The sequence below is a fragment of the Pipra filicauda genome, unplaced genomic scaffold (genome assembly GCF_003945595.2).
Source record: "Pipra filicauda isolate LSUMZ 115617 unplaced genomic scaffold, ASM394559v2 scaffold306_size1276767_pilon, whole genome shotgun sequence".
Classification (NCBI taxonomy): Eukaryota; Metazoa; Chordata; class Aves; order Passeriformes; family Pipridae; genus Pipra; species Pipra filicauda.
The window spans coordinates 495,215-520,038 of NW_024104428.1; the positions used below are offsets into that span (position 1 = coordinate 495,215).

At 42.5% G+C, this 24,824-nt stretch overlaps 2 protein-coding genes across 2 annotated transcripts; both read right to left on the reverse strand.

The window, feature by feature from the left end:
* Positions 1–458: 458 nt before the first annotated feature.
* On the reverse strand, positions 459–10,459 carry LOC113986968 (cell surface glycoprotein CD200 receptor 1-B-like). The gene is made up of 7 exons (XM_027719183.2): positions 10,428–10,459; positions 7,629–7,713; positions 6,596–6,904; positions 5,408–5,656; positions 4,018–4,113; positions 2,339–2,385; positions 459–1,083 (listed from the first exon to the last, which is right to left on the reverse strand). The coding sequence occupies exons 2-7, from the start codon at positions 7,693–7,695 to the stop codon at positions 976–978; spliced, it is 876 nt and encodes a 291-aa protein (XP_027574984.1). The 5' UTR covers positions 7,696–7,713; positions 10,428–10,459; the 3' UTR covers positions 459–975.
* Positions 10,460–15,958: 5,499 nt separating this feature from the next.
* Positions 15,959–24,582, reverse strand: CD160 (CD160 molecule). Its single transcript, XM_027719163.2, has 6 exons — positions 24,488–24,582; positions 20,235–20,455; positions 19,524–19,619; positions 18,492–18,836; positions 17,258–17,389; positions 15,959–16,603 (listed from the first exon to the last, which is right to left on the reverse strand). Exons 3-6 carry the CDS (start codon positions 19,609–19,611, stop codon positions 16,590–16,592), a joined length of 579 nt encoding a protein of 192 aa, XP_027574964.1. The 5' UTR covers positions 19,612–19,619; positions 20,235–20,455; positions 24,488–24,582; the 3' UTR covers positions 15,959–16,589.
* Between the last annotated feature and the right edge of the window lie 242 nt (positions 24,583–24,824).

Below are 24,824 nucleotides of genomic sequence, written 5' to 3' on the forward strand. Positions count from 1 at the left end.
TCTGACCGACGAAAACTGAAATAAACAACCAGTCTGTGTGGGTTTTTTTCAGCTTGGGGACACGAGGATGAGAAGAAATAAATGGTTTGGTTAGGGCTGGGGGTTTTTTCCTTTGTTTTAAACATGCACACCACCTGCATTTTACCCAACTTAACACCCTTGTTCTCAGTAAAACCGTGGTGTGATCTCAGCTTCTCAGAAACTGGTCAAAAAAGGTTCACCCAAATAGCCACAGAAATCCTTTATGTAAGTATTTGCACATTTCCTTTAAAAAGAATCTTCAAAAATTGTCCATCGTTATTTCTCATTTCTATATCCAGTAGCATTTCAAATTGGTTTTTTCCCCATCAACTAGCAATGCAAACAGAAAGCTTAATTGAAAAAGAAATACATTAAAAAATAAACAGAGATGACAAATATCAGAATGTCATCTACCACATGCAACTATCTACTCTGAAAAAAAAAAACAAACAAAAAAAACAAAACAAAACAAAAAGACAAACCAAAAAACCCCTCAAAACAAATCATAAACTCTCTTATTTCTGTGGTTCTTCTGGATGTGTTTCTTTGACCTTCTATGTTTCGGGGTCCCCTGTGTCTCTTTCTGATTTCCAACACAAAAGTGCAAAGATAATCCAGTTGCTAAAATGGAAAAATAGTGCTATATTTTCACCAGCACACTGTTCCTCTGGCACAGATACACATCAGTTATTGTTTTGAGGAAAGGCAGCAAGCACCTCAGAGTCCATTTTCAAACAAAATTCAGGTAGGTGTTTTCCCAAGTCAGTCTTTAAAAGTTTCATCTGTTTCAACAGCTGTACTGATACATCAAGAAAGAGAAAAACAACGTGCTAAAATGGGTTTTTCTCCCCCACCATCAGGAAAGACAAAGGCTTTCCTTTGTGGGTAAGTTCTGAGGTTTATTAGTTGAAGTTCAAGTAACTGGGTATCATTACTAGCTGAGCTGGAATCAGACTACTTGTGCCTGCACTGGTATTGGTTCATATATATGGATCCTGGATAGTAGTTCTCGTACGTAGTCTCTGGTAAGAAATCTGAGGGTGTGTACTTGAAGTTTCTAGTCTGCAATAGAAAGAAGAACATGTACCATTACATTACACTGCAGGATTTTGTGGAATCATCATTCCTATGGAGTCCAAACAAAACAAGAGCTGAAGAACCCTGGTAGGTAACGTTATTTTTGCAAAAGAACTGTGAAGTTACTTCTCTGAACTCTCTGAGTCAAAGCGTAGGGAACAAAGGGTGAAACCTGAACTGGCAGAGAGATGCAAGAACAGCCTTCACAAAGCCTAGACAGGACAGCCTTTGAAAATTGTTTTCTTAATGTGATTGAAAACAAATTTTGAAATGTTGGTATCTTTACCAAAATAGATGATAATGAGCAATGCCAGCTTCTCTGGCAAAAAAACCCAAACAAACAACAAACCAACCAACCAGCCAACCAAACAGGCAGACCACAAAGCAATCCAATTTAGGCAACTAAAATTACTATAAGCCTTTGACTTTGATTTCTATAACTCCCACTCCCGTCAGTCAAATTGTCCTGAAAGCCACAGAAGAGCTTATCAGGAAGTTAATTCCAACTTCAGAGCACTCTGACTTGTTTGCAACAAACAAGGCACACGACCATTAATTAAACCGTGCACAGAAAACAAAATATGAAATAATTGCTCTTTCAATGCGCATTAAGTGAGGCAGAAGCCCTGAGGAAAGAGCAGCATATTCTGTTAAATATGTATCATGACACACTGGAATTAGAGAGAAAGGAAAATTTGCAGTAGCAAACTTATCACTGCTGTTTCCTAGCTCCTGGGTATTTGAACTGCAACTTCAAAAAGTAAAAGTTTCATAACTGTGTTTGTCTCTAACACAGCAAAACGAAGTGGACCCTTTTCCCTCATTGTAGAATGCATGTCTGGTTTCATCTGATCTTTAATCAAGCAGGTTTCTGCTGTCAAGAGTAAACACACATTCTTAAGTTAAGGTTACTCTGTGAAGCAGAAATATGAAAACACTAAGTTTTGGGACAGTTGACATTCAGCACAGTAAATGTAATCTACAGGCAGGAAATGCACTACACCTAGTGCTCAAACAATCACTCAGATACCCTGATTATACATGAAGACAGGGCCATCCAAGCAACAAACATCCTCCCAGATGCAGTGTTCCTCATCCCCCCCTCAAAGTGCACACAGACACAAATGGGAGTCTTGTCAGAGTAGACACATTGCGATTAAATGATACGTTTTAGTGAAGAATACACCAAAAACAGCAAAGCACACACACACACACACACACACACAAGAAGGCCACTTACTGCAGATGGTTCTGCTGGCCCCTGTGCCAATTGTCGTAACCGGGAAGCTGAAAGAAGAATGTCAGGAAATTAAAGTGGTTTGATGGTGCCAGGTACACAGGCTGCTCTATCAGGGGTTCTCCTCTAGCTGTCCTCGGCTGTTGAAAGACTTTCTTCAAAATATACTCATAGGTTAAGTTCTTATTTTTTTTATCCTGCTCTTGAATACACTGTTGTTTCATTTTCCCCTTCATAGAAACTTCTGGCCATTCTGGGTGTCCTGGTTTCTACCGGAATAGAGTTCATTTTCTTTTTAGTACCTGGTACAGTGCCATAGGAGAAATGTGTTGATAACACACTGGTGTTTTAGTTGTTACTAAGTAGTGCTTACCCCAAGCCAAGGACTTTTCAGCTTCCCATGCATTGCCAGCGTGGAGGGCCACAAGAAGCTGGGAGGGAGCATGGCCAGGACAGCTGACCTGAACTGGCCAAAGGGATATTCCACTCCACAGAAAGCCATGCTCAGCACATAAACCAGGGAGAGTTGGCCAGGAGCCACCAATCACTGCTCAGGGGTGGACTGGGCATCCATCAGTGGATGGTGAGGCTACATCATACACTTCTTGTTTCTCTCAGGTTTTCTTTCCTTCTCTCTCTCTCTCATTTTTCACCACAGCTTTTATTAATATTGCTACGATTATCATTAGTATCATCATTAGTATTAGTAGTACTGTTATATTTGATTTTGTTTTATTTATTTATTTATTTATTTATTTATTTATTTTATTAAACCCTTCTTATCTCAATCCATGGGGTTTACTTTTTCTCCTCTGGTTCTCCTCTCCACCGTGGTGGGGTGGGGAGGAGTGAGTGAGGGGCTGCAGGGCACTTAGTTGTTAAACCACAGCACTGGGACACATGACAGGTTTGACTCTGTTAAGTGCACTTTTCCTCAGCTCTGCAGAGATACACTGGGCCAAGGAACCCATCCGAGCATGTTTTTTCTTCCCCTCACCTGCTCCAAAGACACACACATCACCCTGTGGCAGGGACAGGCTCCCATCAAAGTGCTGCCACTGTTGATGACAACTGCCCCTCTGTTTTCTTCTCCTGTCTTCATTTTCCTCACCTTCCCTTTTTTTCTCTTTTAGTGCACACCTCCACTCACTGTCCTCTCTTGCCAGCCCTCTTTCACCATATTTGTTCAGGCCTGGTTCATGAAATAAATCTGCTATGTAACATGCCCTGTGCAGGGGGAATCATCTGAAAGATACTGAAGCAGCTACATTTGGCCTATTCTTACACTTGCTGGTGTAAACAGAACTTCTTTGTGTCTAGTTGGTGAACTGCCATTCTTATGTGCAGAATTTTATGCCAGTAAACGCAGATCAAGATAATTCTAAAAACTCAAAACTCACCCTACTCTCAGAAAGAACCCTTTTTATCCTGGATGACTCTCTGACATATATGTAACACATCAATATCATAACACCTATGGCTCTTACAAAACTCCTAACCTGTTTTAAAGTTCCAGCCCTTATTTTATTAGAACTTTTCCAAAAGGACAATGCATCATATATGGACATTTTCCTCAAGGCTTGCCTCCCACCCCACTCTCATGTGACAAAGCACAAGTCCTTGTACCTGCACGAAGTCAGCAGTGGAATTGTAACACACTTCAGGTTCATCAAAGGACTTACCTCTGCACCAGAAAATCAAGCATAAAGTCACACCAGTGACAGCAGCGACACTTGCAGATCCTCCTAGCAGGAGATAGGGAAGTCTGGGGGAAGCATCTGGGAGATGAGAGATGAGAGCAAGTTACAGAGCTAGGCATCAGCATCCACTGACTACACGCTGTTACCATCCACCTTAACCCCAGGAAAAAGCTTATCCTCTGCCTCCACAGCTCAAAGGGAGCAGAGAGAAACAGATGAGCTCTCTGGATGCCAACCAGCAATAGGAAGCTGCCCCACACACCCAGTCATTTGTGTATGCAAACATGTTTTCATTTTCAACTCATCTGCCTTCAAGGTCTCCTTTTCTTCAACTATTAGTAGCCCTGCAGCAACAGAACTGACCAGCTGTCCCTGGCAAATGCTGTTATTAATGACTTGTCTATGCTGACTTCTGTCCTTCGTGCCTCTATTGAGATATTTTGGTGACATGAGCACTTATTTAGCTGTTCTTACAAATCCTCATGCAATAGAGACTTCTAATAGCTCCAGAACAGCCAGCTGAGAAGCTGAATTTTACCCTTTACTACCTCTGACCCTCGGAAAGAATGTTTGAAGGTCACAGACAGACATTCTCCAAGGAAATTTTCTCCAGACTATCACAATGGACAAAATTCACCTTCAGTTTGTGAAGAACTGCAGCCCACGGGGAGGAGTCATGTTGGAGAAGTTAATGGACTGCCTGCTGTGGGTGGGACCCCACACTGGAGCAGGGGAAAAGCATGAGGAGGAAGGAGCAGCAGAGACGAAGTGTTAAGAACTGACCACAGCCTGCATTCCCCTATACAACTCAGGGGGAGGAGACAGAGAAGTTGGAAGTGAAGCTGAGCCTGGGAAGAAGGGGAAGGTTGTGAGGAAGATTTTTTTATATTTGTTCTTGTTTCTCACTATCCCACTCTGATCTGATTATCCATGAATTAAATTAATTTCCCTCAAGTCTGTTTTGCCTGCAACACTAATTGGTGAGCGATCTCTTCCTGTCCTTATCTTGACCCACGAGCTTTCCACAGTATTTTTTTTCCCTATCTTGTTGAGAAGTGGGAGTAATCAAGCAGCTTGGTGGACACCTGGCAGCTAGCCAGCCAAGGTCTACTGTCTAGAAACAGAATGAGAAATTCTTGTAAAACAGAACAGAGATAGAAAGAAGCACGCACTGAAAGCTTCTCCACACGGTGCCACAAAACATTGGGTTTCAACTAACTCAAAATTATTAATTTCTCTCCCAACGTGAGAGAACTCTGGCTTACAACTAAGCAAACCACAGAGCCTCGGCTTTCCTTCTGTGGAAACAGCTGCACAGAGCAGCACAGAGAAGCCCAAGGGCAGGATGAAGGGCATTTATGACAGTACTTACTCGTCAGGTCTATGGACAGGGTCTGGTTTGAGGCTGGGTGGGTCACCAGGCAGGTGGCAGTGGGCAGCGTGCTGTTGGCCCAGCCTGTGTAGCTCACCCTGGTCACCGTCCCGTTGGCGTGCTGGATTTCTTCCTCAGTGCTGGCGTTGCTTGCCGGGATCCAGGAGATGTCAGCAGCCGGCTTTCCCGCAGACGCCCTGCAGACGGCCCCCCTGCTCTTGTCGTAGGTCAGAGTCGCTCTAGGAGGGACTACAGAAGGAATAAATAATTTAACAAAAAAAAAAAAAAAAAAAAAAAAAGCCACAGCCATTATTTCTAGTTCGGTATAAAATCGCCAACTGAAACTGAAAAGCAAGAGGTATTTTTGTTTGTTTGTTTGTGTGACCAATTCGTGAGATTTTAAAATAATTTGAAATATTAGGATGAGCTATCTTCAGAGGAAAAAAAAGTTCAAGGTGAATACACCAAAAACTACCTACCTGGATCTAAAATACTGCTTCCTCCCATTTTCCAGACTAACAGGAGATGAGATGACACAGAGGGGTGGATTAAATCAAGATTTATAAGTACAGCAGTGCACATTCTGAAGAAAATGCAGCTTGCTGAAGCTCCAGGTAAAACATTTAGGAGATTGGGTATGTAGAATCAAAAATTTTATAGCAGGGAAATAAAAGAGGAATCGGGCAAAACTGTTCTGCTTGAAGTCCAACAACTCGTATTCTGCATTTGACAGAACAGGGAAAGGCTCACACACCACCTAAGCCTTTATCTGAAAGGTAAGACTCTGCAGGGAAGAACAAAATAAAAGCAAACCCAAAACCAAACTAAAATAATAAAAAAACCTCCAACCAACCAAAAAATACCCCCCAAAAAATCAAGTGACTAAAATTAATAGTAGCAATTGTAGAGTTCCAAAATTAATTTCCTGTGATTTTTAGTTATATTCAGAAGGCTTAACTAAAATGTCCAGAACATAAAATCTTCTCCAATGTTTTTTGGGTTTTTTTTAATTTATGGAAACCTATGGATAGTTTACCTCACCATCTGAAAAAGATGTTTTAATGTATTCATTATGTTTCCTAATATTCTTTTGTTCCTGCCTATGTTGAAAATAGGCTAACTTTTTTAATAACTTTTTTTAATAACTTAAATTTTTTAATAATTTTTATTTTAACGATACAGTCTTACCCATGACAGTCAGAGAAGAGGAAAAATAAAAATTCCCTTCGCTGTTGACAATTTCACAGCTGTAATTTCCCTCATCACTAAGGTTCACAGGGTAAATACGAAGGGCAGGGTCACTGTCAGGTGAATATTTCCACATGATCCTCTCAGTGCAGTTTGTCTTCCCCGTCTCATTGTGATCACTTCTGTAGGCCAACACGCAGCAACTGCTGCATTTCTTCTTCCATGTCACCATCAGCAAAGACACGTTGAAGATGTAAGGGCAGCTCAGCACAGCCTCATGACCAGCCTCCACATTCACCGTGTTGTAAGCTACACAAGAAGAAAAAAGACATAAAAAAAGATGCTGCACCACCATCAAAGCACAGGAAACTGTTGGCTTCATCACACCATTAAAAATTTCTACTCCCTCACTGTACTGGCAGCCTTGGGGACAAATTGCTGTGTGTGGGCACATATTAGTATTCACTTTCCAGGTCCAGCTTCCGGAAGTCTGGAAATGCAGTGGAGATGGTACCTTTCTGCAGGTATGTGATGAATGCAAAGGAGCTGCGAGTCCTCCATCTTATTGTAGGCAACAAGTTTCTATCACTTTAACATAGGCTTTGAGAGACTGGTGATGGGGGGCAAAATTCCCTCTCAGGGGAAAGGAAACTACTTTTTTAAAAATTTCATTGTGTTACTGAGTTAGGTGCCTTTCTTAAAGTGCAAGTAAAACCGGGGACAGCTGTGGGATGTACACCTGTGACACAGTCAAAACCCAGGATCACTTGGTGCAGGAGGTTAGTAAGGGGTGCATGTAGATCCCTTCTCTACCAGTTGAACAGCGGATGTGTCTTCAGATGATTTGTGTTGGATTCCTGTCAGATATATCATCCTGTGCCACTCTGCAGGGCACACGATTATTTTGCCAGCTGAGGTGACATCACTCTTTGCATTCACATCAAACAATAAGCAAAATTTGCTCTGGTGAACTACGAAGTTTTGGTGTACTTGCAAGTTAGAAATAGGGAGTGCTTGGATCGTTCTCACTTACCTTCAATCAGATTGATTGGCAAGAAAAAGAAAAAGAGCACAGCCAGGACTGCCCATTTCTGAGACATCTTTAGCAGGAGTCAGCACTGCAGAAAGTGAAGGCAGAGAGCCACAAATGTAGCCACAAATTGTTGTGCAAATCTCTTCAAAGAGTACCTATAGTAAAACCTCTGTTTCCTTTGAAAACATAAGTTGTGAATAAGGTGCCATGTCAAATATCCTTCTTGTACTGAGGAAAGTAAGGCAAAAAGGGGGTTGAAAATTAAAAACAACAACAACAACAAAAAACAAGCCACCCACTACTGTTTACAAATTTTTTTAAAAATCCAGGATCTCTTGTACCACTCAGGATCTAGACTTCATCAACTGTTGGGCAAAGGTATTATTTCTAATCCTTGCAGGCTTTTAATTTCTTGAAAGTTAACTCTCCTTCTGCAGTAGAACAAAAAGAGCAACCTTCCTATTGCAAGAGATAAGAAACATGTGAGTTTGTTTCCTGCCTTCATACACATGGTGAACCAAAGAGGCATCCAGTAACTCATGCTGTTCTACAACTGTATATACCTTTTCAACAAACCATATCTTGCAAATTTCTAGCTCCTTTTTGGCAAAATGGCACTGGTTCTTTGGTAAGACTGAGGCAGTGTTGTCATCCCAACACTTGTTTTCTGGTTCACACAAGAAAGCAGAATTCTGTGTTACCCAAAAGCTTTCCAAACAAAATATATATGGTTCTCAGTGGAGAGTTTTGATGTAAAGTCATTCTGCTGTTTCTTGAATGTGGATTTGGTTGAGAACATCGCTGATATTTTCCTGTGGTCAGATACCATACAGAAATGACCCCAGTTTGGCATGGCAAAGTTGCACTGCTCTGTACTGAACAACACACATACGTATTCCCAGCCAGCTGGGGGATAAAGCCCAGGCCTGGGAGTGTGTGCCTGTTCCCACAGCACTACAGTAGCCACAGCCTGACTTCAGTTTTCTGATGTTACTGTCAGAAATCAGTGGCTGCACTTTTGTCCTGGGGCTCCCTGCAGCCCACCCATGAGGCTGTCTCATTTTCCATGACTCCCCTCCGCATTCCCTCTAATTGTCTTCTTGGTAGACCTTTTGTCATTCTCCCTTTCATGCTGCCATTTCTATCTCTTTAATATTTTACTTTCTCAATCAGTCACCCACAGCTGGAGATGATTGGAAAATCGTGTTTCCATCCCAAGGGAAATACTGATACACTGTTTCCATCCCCGAGTCAAAACCCAATATGCACCAGACAGGCAAATATCTTTGTGCAATCACAAGAGGACTTCTGAGTTATTTTAGCTCACCCAGTGTTTACACCCGTATTCAAACACAGGGATGATTCTCAGCGTGTGCTGAGAGGAGAAGGAAAGGCAGCCAAGGCTCGCTGTGCACACAGAGACCTAAATCCTCATCTGGTGTCAACTGCTATAAAAATAACCAGCTCCAATTGTGGGGCACTAACAATTTAATTTTAAATGTGAAACATATCAGATGAGGATGCCTGGTGTACACAAGAAAAACCACAACACTGCCACGCTTGTGGCACAGGAAGAACGAAGGCTGCCACAGTCATGAGCTAAATGCAAGGGAAGGCAGTATTTCCTTAAACACAAAGCAGTATGTATGTACATTTAGACACAGAATCATAGAATCACAGAATGGTTTGGGTTGGAAGGGACCTTAAAGATCATTTAGTTCCACCCCCCTGCCATGGGCAGGGACACCTTCCACTAGACCAGGTTCCTCAGAGCTCCAACCAACCTGGCCTTGAACACTTCCAGGAATGGGGCACTCACAACTTCTCTGGGCAGCCTGTGCCAGCGACTCACCACCCTCAACAGAATTGTTTTCCTCAAAGAATTGTTTTGTTCACAATTCTAACAACAGAGTGATACAACTGCATGAAAAGCTTACCTTACAGTCTGGAAAAAACACCAACGCGGCCACATTGATCCGTATTTTGCTACTAACGTACAATAGACAGTGTAACTCTTAGATGCAAAAAATCTCAAATTTAATTTTCATTCACATAAAATCTTTTCCACTAAGGAAATATTTTGTTTTGTTTCATTTTATTCAATGCTGCCAGAAGTTTTGGGATTTTTTATTTTTTATTTTTTTTTTGCATTTTGGATACATTATGCCTGCAAAAGTTGCTTTCAATCAAAGAAGTTTGAAACTTTGAAAGTTGAACTTTTTTAATCAAAAAAATAAAAAAGATACGTTTTGCCCAGAATTATGTACTGAGTTTGACCCAATTTGCAAATAATTTCTCAGTCTCTTTCAAAAGAAGAGTTAAAAAAACCGCAAACCCTCCACAATGTTTATCAGCAAATTCAATATTCGTCAATTTTGATGGATCTATAAATATTCACAACAGTATATATTGTCATATTGGAACTTGTCCCAGAGAACTATCTTTTTTTAAAATGCATACAAGTCTCATATATATGAGGTTTATTTGCTCAAAAGAACAGGTTTTAATGATTAAAAATGGGACCTTACAGAAAGAACAGAGTGTATTACTCTGTTTAAATATTCATGTGTGAAACACAGAATTTAGTCTGCAGATTTTAAGGTTCACAATCCTCGAATACTTGTGCCTGAGAGCGGGAAAGAAGTCTCAGAGTAAAAGCCAGAAAAGAAAAACCAAGCACAGCTGAATCAAATTCATTTAAAAGCAGCAAATGAATATTTGTAGCTTGTCTTGTGTTGTTCGCTTTGATGGAATTAAAATGCCTCAACAACTGCATTTAAAACAAATTAGAATTTTTACTCAGCCTTGATGGTGGTGGTTGGCACAATGTGTGCATCACTCTTCCATTAGCCTCAGCCTTCCAGCTGGAGAACGGCACCGCTCGCGCTCGGATTCAACCCAAGGAGTACTGATGCTGGAGGAAAGTTACCCAGTTATCAGCCTGGAGGGGAGCCCTCCAGCCTCGGGAGCACAGGAATTCAACAGCAGTGCCAGTGTGCTCCAGGCATCCGACCCTCGCTGTAGGAGGGAATGAGTAGGGAGATGCCGGCATACACAGCCGGTCCAGCGTGGATAATGGTCCAACGTGGATGCTGGTCCAACGTGGATACTGCTCCAGCGTGGATGCTGGTCCCTGTGACTGCTCACAAGGCAGCTCCTGTACAGCAGGGAGTTGCAGAGATGTGCCTGGAGGTCCCCTCCCTCTCTGTCCTCACTAGGGATCCAGATATAACTGCAAAGAAGTGAGAACTATCCCAGCTTAGGACCATCCATCCCAGGTAATCCCTGTTTTCAGCTGTCCAGTTCATTGATTTCTTCTCACTGTTGCTCCTGAGATCTTGACATGCAGCTGATTTGTCTCACAGACAGACACAGCCTCCACGCCCTCCAAAAGAGCCGAGTTGTGCACTCCCCTGAAGAGGATGTGGCACAGTTAAATTGAGGGAGACGAACTTCTGACACGAAGAACAAATCACAACCTCAGCTGCCTGCTCTTACACACCAAACACGAGCTACAAGCCTTGAGCTATGCAAGGCAACAACTTAAAACAAAGCACAAATAAAAGCTAAGTCCAACACAATTAAAATATATGTTAACACAGTACAAAAGAGGAGAAGGTCAGGGATCAATCAGTGCAGCAGTGCAGTGGTCTTCACCACAACTTTCTAAAGCATGTATGCCACATATGTCACATAGCCATTCCCATTATTAACTCAGCAAAATATGGTTGTTTTGCAGTGGAAGCACATTTTAAAAGGTAGAAAAGACCCAGTCTCAGAAGTCTGTTCTCTGTAAGACCTGTGTCTTTGGGTAAGGAAGGGCTGGAAGGGATGGTAGGAAGAGGAAGCAGTTGCACACATCTGTGTCAGCTTCAATTCGGAGCAAGTTCCACAAAACAACTGTAAAATTACAGTGTTTTGCTGTTGTATACCTGAAGGAAAATAGGTTTGAAATTACCTCCACAGCAAGGCAGAGGCTTGTGGTGTCTGTCTACTGAATTCATCAAGATATCAATATTTAGAATAATACCAATATTAACATTACAAAGTGTGGGTTTTTTCCCCAGGGAAAAAGTATTTGCCATACAGAAGATGAGTATTTTGTCCCGCTTTTTTTTCCCCCCTTATCTTCAGTAGCTGTAATTCAAGAAAACAGATGGGGATCTCCTCTCTTCTCTGAGATATTTACCTTTTTAACACCAGTCCATCTAGAAAGTAAATTAGTCCCACGAAGTTATTCCATAGGCCAAGGTGTACACCTCACTCCCTCAGAAAGCACCCAGTGTTGGGAATGGGGAATAGGAGCAAAGGATGAACGAGAACACCACCCCCTGGTAGCCTATTCTCCTCCTTTCAGAAAGACAAAAGACATTTGCTTTACATTTTCCATTATATGGGGAAAAAAAAATAATTCTTGTACCTAACAGCTTGACTTTCCCTGGTATAAACCATCTGTGGCACTCACCAGTGTCAGCAAACAGATGGGGGAAAACCTGAGGATAATGGAACCTTTAAAACCTGACACTTCCAGGTTAAAATATCCAGAGACAATTATATTGCTGAGATAATTATATTGCAGAGATAGATTTCAGAGATTTTTCTTTTCAGAGATTATAGATTTCAGAGGTGAAGAAAAAGTACTCCTTTTTTGGAGTAGCTGATTTTCCCCTAATTGCACAGTCACTGGGCCAGCATGGCCATGCTCAGCAGCTTCTGCTCCTGGCCTCGAGAATCCCCTTACCACTCATGAGACATTAACCTCAGGGGCTTCTCACCCTATCCCAATACTCCAGCAACCAAACCTATCTACCACATAGATGTTTGTGGCCTTAACTACTTTAATCCCTACCCCTTGTAGGCCTTCTGCTCCAGAGTCATCACACAGAAGATGATTTTTTCAAATATTTTTTTAAGGAAGGGAAAATCTTGTCTCCTGTGTTTATAGTGCAGCTAGATCAACACTTCCAAATATGAAATACATACTGTTACCATATGGCAAAGGACAAGGCTCAATCAATAGTTTTCTTTCAGTGGCTTCCATTTCTGTAATTTTTCTTATTTTTGGGGGGAGTTTTTTTGGTAAGCTGAACAAATTGGTTATGTAACAAAGCATACCTGAAATAGAAACCCACATTTATACTGGAAAAAGCTACACATCCCACCTCTCAAATGCCAGCTAAAGTCATGACACCAGAGTCAGGATGCCATTTACCACTGCCTACACTCTTTTGGTGCAGTGTAATAAATGTAAGGGTATGCTTGTGCTTTACCTGTTTCCTTCCTCCCCATGCAGTCTTCTTTGCTGTCACAAGCTCCCTTTCTCATGAGCCGGTTAACACTCTGCGTCAGTCAGTGGTTTAGAAATATTCCCCACAGTGGTTTCCAGTGAAACTTCTCACCTCCTTTCTCTCCTGGTTACCAGCACTGCTGGCAGATTTTACTCTCGACGCAAGGGAGGATGATGCAGAGGAGTGGAGTTGCCAGGGGAAGTCCTACGACACGTCCTTGTTTGGGCTTGTGCTGCCCAAACTGCCCCCACTTTGTTATAGACGAGTGTTCTGCAGGTGGAAAACACAACTCGAAGTCGGGTCATCTCCTACAAAAGTTAATACTGTCGTGGGACCGTGGGCTTGCTGATAAAAGATCTTCATTTTCTCACCTCCCCAGCGTGGCTTAAAATAGAGCCCAGCGGGGAAGCTCCTGAAGGTGGGGTGGCAGAGCTTCTCCAGGCTGGGAGAACATGCACATCAGGACTTTGGGCTCCTTATTCAGTGTCCAAAGGTGCTGTGTGAAAAGCTGAGGCACAGCACTACAAAACAAATGAGAAAAAGGGAAACAAAATACATAAAAAAAAGTCAACTAGCACAGAGTGTGCAGAAGTGTCAGGAGGGGACACAGGAAGCCTCTCACTCCCCACCACAAGGACTTGGCTGCATATATTCATGACACAGGCCACAGCCTTCTTCCCACCCTGTGGCCTCAGGCCTGTACAGGCTATGTACATATGGCTGTGTCCATGCATAGCTAAAACACATATGAAACGTCTTAATTTGCTAAAACTGTGGCCACGTTGCTACCTGTATGTGTATTTTAAAAAATCAATATATAGGTACAACATTATGCACACACTTTAAGAGCTGCTGCATTTAAGTGACAAGATATGCAGGGATGCTCAGCTGATGACGTTGCATCATCAATTACACACCGTTTCCCACATGGTTTATTGTCAGAGCTAGTTTATGTCTTCTGTAACGACACAGAGACCCTGGCTAAAGGATTTTAAAAATGCATTCACAGGCATACACAAGAAGCACCTTAGAACTATATAGGCTTCCAACAAGGCCCTTTGCACAGAGTGATTTTCCCGAGTAAGGCAAAAGGGTAAATTTTTCCTCATGTAGAAGAAGACAAGCCGTGGACAACTGGGTACCTGCAACTGAACAACAAAGAAAACAACCTCATTTAAAGTCCAGCACCTCAACCAGGGTTATGTAGAGATGCTATGAAACTTCTCTAACCTAGCTTTGATGTGGTTAACATGGGCACAGGGAACAGTGATCTCATTCTGCCCATAGGGGATCCTGGCTGAATGCACACCAGGACAGTCAGCTTGAAAATCCATTTTCACTGAAAAAGATATTTTCATCTGGGATATTTGGGCTAGCAGCTTGTAGTTCTTTATAGGTTCTAGAAATATGCATTTTGTGATCTCCTCAAATGCCTTTTTCCTGTTCACACAACGCAGTTCTGAGACGACTACCAAAAGAACTTTTGTTCTTTCCTGTGAAACAGGCAGATGGCATTGGCCTGGCAAAGAGCAGGAAATGGGCACTATAGGTTACTGAGCAGGTCCTGAGAGAAAACCCAGCTCTGGCTACACTGTTGTGGAGGACAGGGAGAGTTCATCCTGACTTGTGAAAGAGATTTTTATTTGGGAAAATCAGATTTTTCCATCCCCCACCTCGATGTAGGTCGTTTGTTGCTGATTTTAGTTTTAGATTGACTGATTTTGCATTTTACTATGATTTTTCTCTGTGTGCTTTAACCATCTAGTAAGTGGCAAAGTGAGCTTTGCCAGTGAATTTTGTCGCACTTTCACTTTAATATTAAACCTGCTTTTGCTGATTCCTTTGCTGCTGATTCTTTGAGCAAGCTAAAACACTCATTCCTGACAGAAAATTAGCATTTTCTTATTACTGAAGGGCACTTACCTCACAGAATGCCTAGCCTTGACTGTGTGTCCTCCACAACTGTATGTACCTCTGTGACAACAGTTGTCCTTAATGGATAGGATGTGTGGGTATTTTGAGCTGGAATTTCACTAGGTGTGTTCATGTCCCCAGTTGCCATGGATATACACTGATTCTCCCTCCCTCAATGTGAAATGTCTCTCTGGTGTCTTATTACTTACAGACTTGCTGCAAGCACCTTGTATTTACGACCTTTCAGCTCGAGCACTCATTTTCACACGTAGTTGCAAAGCAAGCTATTTGGAAACAGCTTCTATGCTTATACATAGCATAGAATAAAGAACTCTGAAGAGTTAAAAATCTCTCTGAGCTCAAGAGAAGCGTCTCTTTAAAATTCCTGCTTCGTATTCTATCGTCTCACGAAACCAGAAATTCTCTCTCCTTGGTCTCTCCTGAGCTATTCCTTATAGTTGCCAGGAGGTGGAAACATAGCTACACCGACCTGCAGGAGAAGCACCGTGTCGGTGTGCAATTGTGCAGCACGCTGCCTCTGCTGAAGAATAGTGCTAAAAATATCTGCAGTCTGAATTGGCTCATCGGAGCCCAAAACATAGGATCATAGAACACTCTTCCTGAGCCCTTCCAGGTCCCCCTTCCCCCAGCCAGCAAGAAATCTTAACGGCTTGTTACAGATGCCTTTTTAAGCAGCTGCTTCTGTCAGATGTGACATACACAATTATTCCAACAAGAATCCGAAATCAGGCTGGCTTTGACGGAAAAGCTCATGCAGCAGCAGCCATCGCAGCCCTTCAGGACTGAGCAGATATCTGGCAAAGTGATGAGGAGATAAATCTTCACTTGATTTATTTATTTAAAAGATGTGTGTCTGCTTTGGCATTCAAAAATGTTACAAACATGTCCAAGTATGAAAAACATGGCAGAGATCAGAAGTGCTCATCAGACAAGCTTTAGTCACCACTGAAACAGATACAGATGTCACAATCTTCCCTTTGTCATTTGGTGCCAAATTTTAAGTCCTGGGAGAGAAGTCCTTTGACAAAAGGCAAATTTATATAAATACTTGGAAAAGAGGAGAGGGACACAGCACTGTTAAAAGGCTGTAGACAAAATAACCTTTCAAAACATCTCAGAGTTAGGGTAAAACATCACAACTGATTTTGGTTTCTGTTTTCAGAACAGTGAGTTTGACACTGACTTCATTCCTTCTCCCCTGCCTTAAGCTCACACCAGTGAGAATATTTGCATCTTTCTCAGAGCAAACTGAAGAGCACAGAAAATGGACTAGAAAGATGTGAGGACATGTTTAAGAGGAAAAAGGAACACAGGATATCCTTCTTTGCATAGAGAGCTGTAGAAGAAAGGAAAAACCTCTCTGAATGGGAGGCAGGTCCCAGAAATTACAGCTGGAAAGAAACCATCTCTTCATTTCAAAGAGCACAATGCTGAGAAATCTGTTGCCTCAATGAAGGCAAAACCTGGAAGAACTGACACTGATGTCAGAAAATTTCAATACTAGGACTAGAGAAGTCATGTAGAAATTATTCTTCTTTCCCTAGGAGGTAGATGGGGTTAACAGGTAAAATTAATAATCCCAATGAACCAGTACAAGGAAGTCCAGAAATAAATCCCCCAGAACTCTGAAGTGTCCATGAAACACCACGTGAACCCCAGACAAATCACGTGCAATGAAACGAAGCATCTCAGGAACATTAGCTTGTTTAAGCAAAGCAGCTCAGACTTCACAGGGTCTTCAGAGTATGAGTCCTTGGGTGGGGAAAAAAAAAAAGACACACACATAAAGGAGGAAAAAAAAAATTACTGGTGTTCAGGAGCAAAACCAAATTAAATTAATTGACCAATCCAAATTAATAAAGCACAAGCTTGTTCAAAAAATTAGTAATGGAAGATCATATCTCAGAGTTTATACTGAGGCATCATCTGGCCAAGGAGGAAGATTTTCACACATCTAAATCAACTGACTGCTCAGAGGCTCGGTATTTAATTTGCGAGACACCTTATGTCAAATTAGCACACAACTCCACATTCCCCTAGGGCCATACAGGAGGCACCTGAAGTCCATGAAACAATGTTCCTGGGCTCATTCAGTGCTCTCTGTTTTGGCACAGCTAAGAACAGGACAGTGAGCCAGGCAACTTCTGTGGATGTTGGCTGGAATCCAGCTCAGCTGCACCTTCTGCAGAATCCCTCAAAACCAATACCAGGGCAAGTTAGTTGGGATCACTTCACCTTCCTGCCTGGGGAGTTTGACCCTGTTAACCTCTATGGGATTATTACAAGGGGAAAGGGGTGTCATTAGATATGAGGCCCATGCCAGAAACCCATCCAAGTTACTTGTAATTGCATAAAATCAATCATAAAACCTATTCTCAGAAAAAATATAGATGCATATATTCTTACCTTTGACACACACAATTATCCAGGATATTGTAACCACAGCCCACATTTTCTCCAGCCCAGAATCCACCCTTAGAGCTTTGTTCTCTTCCAGGTCAACCTCTGTCCTCTCTGTGGAATTGACAATGTTCACACCTGGTATAATGATGACCAACATGCAAATAAAGATCTGCAGAACTGCATCTTTCCTCACATAAAAATTACCACCAAAAAGGGGGCTGAAGGCATAATTTTTATTTCATTTTTAAGTCAAAATATTTCAGAGAAAAAGAAGGCAAAAAATTACTGTAATCCCTACATTTTAACAAAGCTGGGGAACAGCTTGGAGGGAATATGAACTGGTTTCCCAGCCTAGCCCAGATCAGAAGCAACCCACAAAGCTCTAGGAGCTCACCACCTTGGCTAATGAGGCCAAATAGATATTCCCTTCTTCTGGAGGCGTGGAGCTGAAGTCACTTGGCACAAGTGGAGGGTGCCACACCATGTGATCAGTTAAGACTCACATAGAAATGATTGCACAGGGGCACTGCCACTGTGTGTTTCAGCCTTCTCAGTCTTTCTGCACAGTATTTTTTCTATTCTAAGCAACGAAGCAAGAGAATAAAAGTCGCCTCAATAAGAACAAAGTAATTCACAGTGGTGGCTGCTGTATTTCAAGTCCCATTCCCCCTAAGCACCAATCCTCCCTGAGGTCTGTGTATGCTGCAGTGAATTCAGGAGGCAGTAAGGCCAGGCTGTTTACATACACAAAATTCTCCATTTAAGGAAACGCATAGATCTCCATTTTAGAGAGAATGTCTTTGCTGCCTGTGAATGCAGCTATGGCTATAAACCCAGAACAGATGCCAGGTGAACAGGGGCAGACCTGCACCTAACCCGAGACTAACACACATTTTCCCACGCTGCTTTTTCCACCCAGTTCCTTTCAGCTCTGGTAACGGTGCCCAGAGTAGAAATCCCACAGGGAAACTATTTCCATTAGCTCAGAGAGACCCACAGCCAATCTAATACAAATCCCCAGCACTTTTCACGTGTCAGTCTTGCATTTAGCATGCACAGATGAAGAGACAGAGGAGCATGAAGCTTATTCCACGTGTCACAGCATGGCAGTGATCAATTCTAGTTTCACGCCCTGGGAGGAGAGGATACATCTCCACGAACAGAGCTTCTTATGCAGAAATTTTGCTTGAGACACAACTATGTCATCTCCCAGCTCCCCCTGTAGACAAGCTCCTACCTGTTACATTCACCCTGATGAAGTGGCCCACAGCAGTGAGGACAGTGTTCTTTATTTTGGCCCTGCACTGGTAGCGGCCGCTGTCTGACTGGTTGACTTTCTGAATTTGCAGCAGCAGTGAGGACGTGACTTTCGCCCTGGGGTCCGAGTTTTGTGAAAGGTGCAAGCTTTCCACCTCCTCCCCAAACCCAGTCTCATTTTGCTTATCTGCTCTTTTATACCAGTGAGCCTCAATTTGTGACGATTCATTCTGCTGGTGCCTGATGAGGCAGTTCAAATTCAGGGTCTTGCCTTCCTCCAGGTACTCCGTGGTAGGTGCATAAATGATTTCCAGCATGCTGTGTTCTGTGGTAGGAGAGAGCAGACATTAGCTGAACTGACTTTCGTGCCAGGCCAACTCCTCTTCCATCCCCATATTTGTCCACTTGTTTCTGCACTGTGAAAGCAGGGGCTATCTTATGCTTCAGGTGTGCATAGAGCAGCCAGGATAACAGGTACCACAATGAAAACAATATTAATTTCCTTGCAAGAAAGGAAGAAAAATCTGTTTCTTATCATGGATCTTGCAGAAAAGGCATTATGAAACAGAATATTCTCTATAATCTTCACTAATTTTATAAAAATGGAAGACAAGAAGCGCATCCTCTCTTCAAAAAAGAGAAAGTGAAAGCATCAGAGGAGAGGGATATTTGGGTGGGCTGTTGTTTTTACCTCTTCAACTTGAAGGTTTGTGCGTTCTTCAAATATTGAACTGTTCCATGGAAAGAAAACCTAAAAATACTGATTGGCTCAAAATACTGCTTTTTGTTGGGGTCAGGTTTCACCTCCCAGCTCCCTAGTCAAAAATCACCATAGAGAAAACAAAAGACTGAAATTCATCCTGCAGAGCCTGGCTCAGTGAAAGCTCATCGCAACAGATGTTCTTTATTTTCCATAATCCAGGCAGCATCTCTTGGCCAGACCAAGTAACTCCTAAAACTGGACTGAAAAAATGCCAACAGTGTGCTCTGCCTTGCCAAGGCTGCTCCTTACCTGATACCAGCATTGCCAGAGCTGCCATTTGGAACATGAGGACAGGACTGCCTCCCACCCTAGTGAGGAACTCTGGGATCAGAGTCATCTTCTGCACTAAAAATGGAAAGAGAGGAGAAAAAAAACCAGAGGCCATTACCTGTGAGTTCTTGTCATGGAACTGAGAAGAGCCACTATCACTCAACCTAGTGCTGCAAAAGCTGCCCTAGCACTTACAGAGCAGTAAAACATGCACAGACCTTCCCCTGAAGTGATCTCACAAATGGCAAAGTAACCCACTGCACTTAAACAGGACACCGACAGGAAAGCACAGAGGTCTTTAAAAGAAAAACCACAAAAAATAAAGAAACCAAGCAAAAAAACAACAAGACAACAGATGTCACAAGCCAGAACACCTACATCCACACGCTATGAGTAAACTCAAGTTGCAGCAACAGGCTAATTGAGGCTCAGAGGGCACCAGCTAACACAGCTGAAGTTTAGGGCTTGGACACAATCACACAGTTAGTTACTGCTGCAGCCTACAGTGAATTGAACAGCTGCCAACAAATTCCTAAAAGCTAGTAAAATTCCTTTGTAATTGTTTCTCCTCCTCAAGAGGGCACCTGTATCAAATTATTTGGCTAGCACAGGCCAAGAGCCTGACTCCCAGAAAACTGTCTTAGGAAAAAAATAGAGAAAATCTGAAAGGAAAAAAAAAACAGTGCTTACCACAATATCTTCCTCTTTCAGACCAACATTAGAGGCAGGAGAGCTTCATTCTTTCCTTCAAAATACAGATTTTCCTTTTTTTCCCAGTAACACCTCTAAGTGCCAGGACAGCAAGTGGAAAATGGCACGCTGCTGGGAAGGAGAAAATCAAGAGGGGTTTGCTGGGCCTCCATTTTCCAAAAGGGTAGGTGCCTTGAGAGATTCTGAGATTCAAAAAATAGCTAAAAATCAAAAAAAAAAAATTTGAACTTTGTTTTCTTGGGGATTGATGTTTTTCCCCCCTTCTCAATTTAGCCAGGGAAGGACTTCTGCTTGTTCCACATTGCCCAGTGCTTGTGTCCTGTGTACTTGTGTGAGCTCAATCAGTTCTTTTGGGTATGATCTGATCTTCTTGTTGGCAGGGAAGGACAGCAAAGTGGGGGGATTGAAAATGACAACCAAGCATTTATCTGCACTTTTCTCTACTTCATAGGAATTCCTGCGTAGGCTGCACTTGCAGGAAGTTGAATGTATGGTTGGTTTCTGTGTTATTTTAACTACAATATCTATTCTTCATGCATTCTTATCTTTCATCTCTTCATTGGTGTTCTAAAAGAGTCCCCACACACTTTCTGGTGTGAAACTTTCAGTTATGGGTCAGCTACCCAGGACCAGGAGATTTTGCTGGCTTTTACTAAGGCAGTGTTAGCTGAGCTAACATTTCCTCTCCTGATGACCCAGTAATTCTACCTGAAAGCCAATGTGGTTTCAGAGCCAACAGGAGTACCACAGACATGGTATTTGTTCTCAGACAACTGCAAGAGAAGTGTAGGGAACAGAACAAAGGTCTTTATGTAACCTTTGTTGACCTCACCAAGGCTTTCAATACTGCGAACAGGAAAGGTCTATGGCAGATTTTGGAACGTTTAGGTTGTCCCCCCAAGTTCCTCAAAATGATCATCTCGCTCCATGAGGATCAGCACGGCCAAGTCAGATATGGCAATGCACTTTCTGAGCCCTTCCTAATAAAGAATGGTGTGAAACAAGGCTGTGTTCTCGCTCCTACGCTATTCACAGTCTTTTCCAGCAGGATGCTCCAAAGGGCCACAGCAGACCTCGATGATCAGGACGGTATCTACATTCGATATCGTACTGATGGAAGCCTATTCAACCTAAGGTGACTGAAGGCCCACACCAAGACCTTAAAGCATCTTGTCCGGGAGCTGCTTTATGCTGATGACGCCGCCCTTGCTGCCCACACAGGAGCAGCTCTGCAGCGTTTAACATCCTGCTTTGCAGATGCTGCTGAGCTCTTTGGGCTGGAAGTCAGTTTAAAGAGAACAGAAGTTCTCTATCAACCTGCACTTCAGGAAGTCTTCCATCATCCCCATATCACCACTGGCGAATCAGAGCTCAAATCAGTCCAGCAGTTTAATTACCTAGGTAGCCTCATCTCCTCGGACGGTAAGATTGATGGGGAGATAGACAACAGATTAGCAAAGGCATATAGTGCCTTCGGAAAGCTTCATAAAAGAGTTTGGCGAAATAAACACTTGAAGAAAAGCACCAAGATCAGTGTTTACAAAGCCATAGTGTTGTCTACTCTCTTATATGGATCTGAATCATGGGTCATCTACCGCCACCACCTGCGTCTCCTAGAGCGCTTCCATCAACGCCGCCTCCGTACAATCCTAAACATCCACTGGTCAGATTATGTGACCAATACATCTGTTCTAGAACAAGCAGCAGCCACAAGTATTGAGGCCATGGTGCTGAGAACACAGCTGCGATGGGCAGGGCACATCTCCAGGATGAAGGACCACCGCCTCCCTAAGATCTTGCTCTATGGTGAACTTGCCACCAGCTGCCGCAAGAGAGGAGCCCCAAAGAGGAGATATAAGGACTCCCTGAAACATCATCTCAGCCTTGGCCATATCGATCAACATCACTGGTCTACTCTGACCTCCAATCAGGAGGTCTGCAGACACACCATCTATAACGCTGGTGATGCCTTTGAAAACGCACGCACGGTCACTCTTGAGGAGAAAAGGTAACACAGAAAGAATCGTGCCTTGCAGAATTTACCATCTAAGGAGTCTTTCTGCTGTGCCTTTTGCAACCGGACATGCCTGTCTCGTATTGGCCTTTTTAGCCACCAGCGCGGTTGTGTCAAACGTGGGTAGAGCCCTCCCCAAATCTTTGTTCGCAAAGCCCAGCCATGATGACTAAGGCAGTGTTAGCTTAGCTAACATTTCCTCTTCTGATGACCCAGTAATTTTCAGACACTTCTCAGACTCAGAAGAGGTTTCATCTTCAGAGTGCAGACAACAAGCATGAGTTCAGTGGCTCTTTCAAGAGCTTCAGAGGCGCACAGAGCATAGGGGAATAATTGATGCTGCCAGTTCAGTCTCTGTAGCTCATTGAAGGAATTCAAACCCTTACTATTGGCAAAAGGTTCAGTGTCCCAGATATATTTACCGACAATGTACACACTCTGTGTGAGAAAAGACATCAGCTTCCAGAGCTGCTTCCAAACTTCCTTAAGAAGACACCGCATCTGGGAAAGGTACTGGCTTGAGAGCTCAGACACGTGTACCAGCCACTCACAAAGTATACACAGTTCAGAGAGCAAGATTAGGGTTTTGTCTCTTCTCCTTCCACTTTCTCATGCCAATCCCAAAGCAATCACTTCTCCTGCAGAGCAAGCAACATGTTCTTTGAAGTCCACTGAGCATTGGGCCTGTCAGTGGAGTGTAATCCTTGTTGCCCAGCCTTCACAGTGACGCCTATGGATACATGTTCATGAGCAAACAAGACTGGACGTGCCTCTGAGGTTTCTTCCTCAGAAACAGGGCAGTGAACAGCCTTTTCATTTGAGAAAGAGCTAGGGAGGCTTGAAGCCACCACTGTGAGCTGCATGTACCTTCTCAGCAGGCATTGGAGATGAGTGACACAGGAGAACACTGAGGGTGCAGTGGAGCACCCCCGGCACACCCACTGTGTTACTGAAAATAGGGCTTGAAAGAGGAGAAAAATCCCCTATTTCAACCATATAAAAGGAAAAAAAAGACAAAATAAAAGCAAGTAGCAAAGTCCCGCTTTCTGAATAAATCTGAACATGTGCCCATTTGTTTTAAGGCAAGCAAGATCTCCTCAGGTGGCTCAGCTTTAGTAAATCCATCAGATTCAATACAACAGTTAAAAAATTTTCATTACAAGGCAATCAGGACTAGGAAAAACAGAGATCACAAGATCACACAGTATGTTCTCCAGTGTCCTCCTGTATTCTATGCATTTCCTGCTTTAAGAACCTACCTTCCCCATGAAAAAAAAGGATGTTTTTAGCTCTGGTGTGTGTTTATATTAAATCAAAAGATTAAAAAAGTGATAAAATTTAGCTATTGAAATCCTGATATTTTTATCCTACTTTGCTTCACAAAAAAAAAAAAAAGCATCATGGGAAAAGTACATACCCAAAATAAAACCCATGTCCTGAGACTGTTGTTTTGGACTATCAGCATCCCACATATATATTCATGATAATCAAAGAAAAATTGAAGAGAACACAAAGAGTTAGCAAATTTTGTACCTCAAGATATATGTATTCTGTAACTCTAAAGAGAAAAGGTCCAGGAACCAATTAGTGAAAAGATGCTTTTTTTTTTTAATCAATATAATAAAATTAATACTGCCAATCGAATAACACAAAAGCAAGCAAACCTTCAGAAATCAACACTCCACTGTTATCTAAGCTAATTGAATGTATAACTTCACAGTCTTACAGTGAATCAACAGATTAACGTAGTCGAGTGATCAAACCCCTTAAACTGATAAAATAGATTATTGCCACTCACTAAGTTAACCCTAGGAGAATTTCAGACAATGACAATATCCTTCAAATTCCACTTCCTTACTTAATATAAATGCTTTTTAAGTGTCCACAAGCTACTTTTCCCTTACACCTTACTGTCACTAAATGTAATTACAGAGGGATCATGTTCTATCATTCCCTTCTTCAAAAGGACACAATGGGCTTTAAAGAAGGTATGATAGTTAAATCTCATAGCAGCAGCTTAAAATACAACCATTAACATGAGAGAATCTGAGTCAGTGAGAAAATGTGGTATAAGTTTAGGAAATCATTAAAGAATTCTGTTGGGAATCTCTCATGTGCACAGACAAGTGAAAACCAAGAGATAACAGTGTAACTCCCCCCTGCAAAGGCAAAATAAAACAAACAAAAAAACCCCAAGAGAGTAGGATAAATTGCTTACTGCTTGACTTCTTGGGACCTTGTCACTGGTTATATGGACTCAGCCACTGTGGAACTTACTGCCACACACAAGTTCCATTCAGGCTTATGCTGGCTCCCCCCAGTCACATAGATCTTTAAATTCTTCTGCTGGGTGACCTGCCCAAGGAAGAAGCTTAATGTAACTTCAGCTATGTCTGGATAACAGGATTTTTCTTCTTCCTTCTCTGGTCTTTACTCCTTGGGAAGGCACGTCCTGCTTGTTCCAGCTCTGGATCCCCTTCAGGATTTCAGGATCATTTCTGTTTTTAGGCCCAGATATAGCCATGTCAGGGCGATCAGGACGATTTTCAAGACAG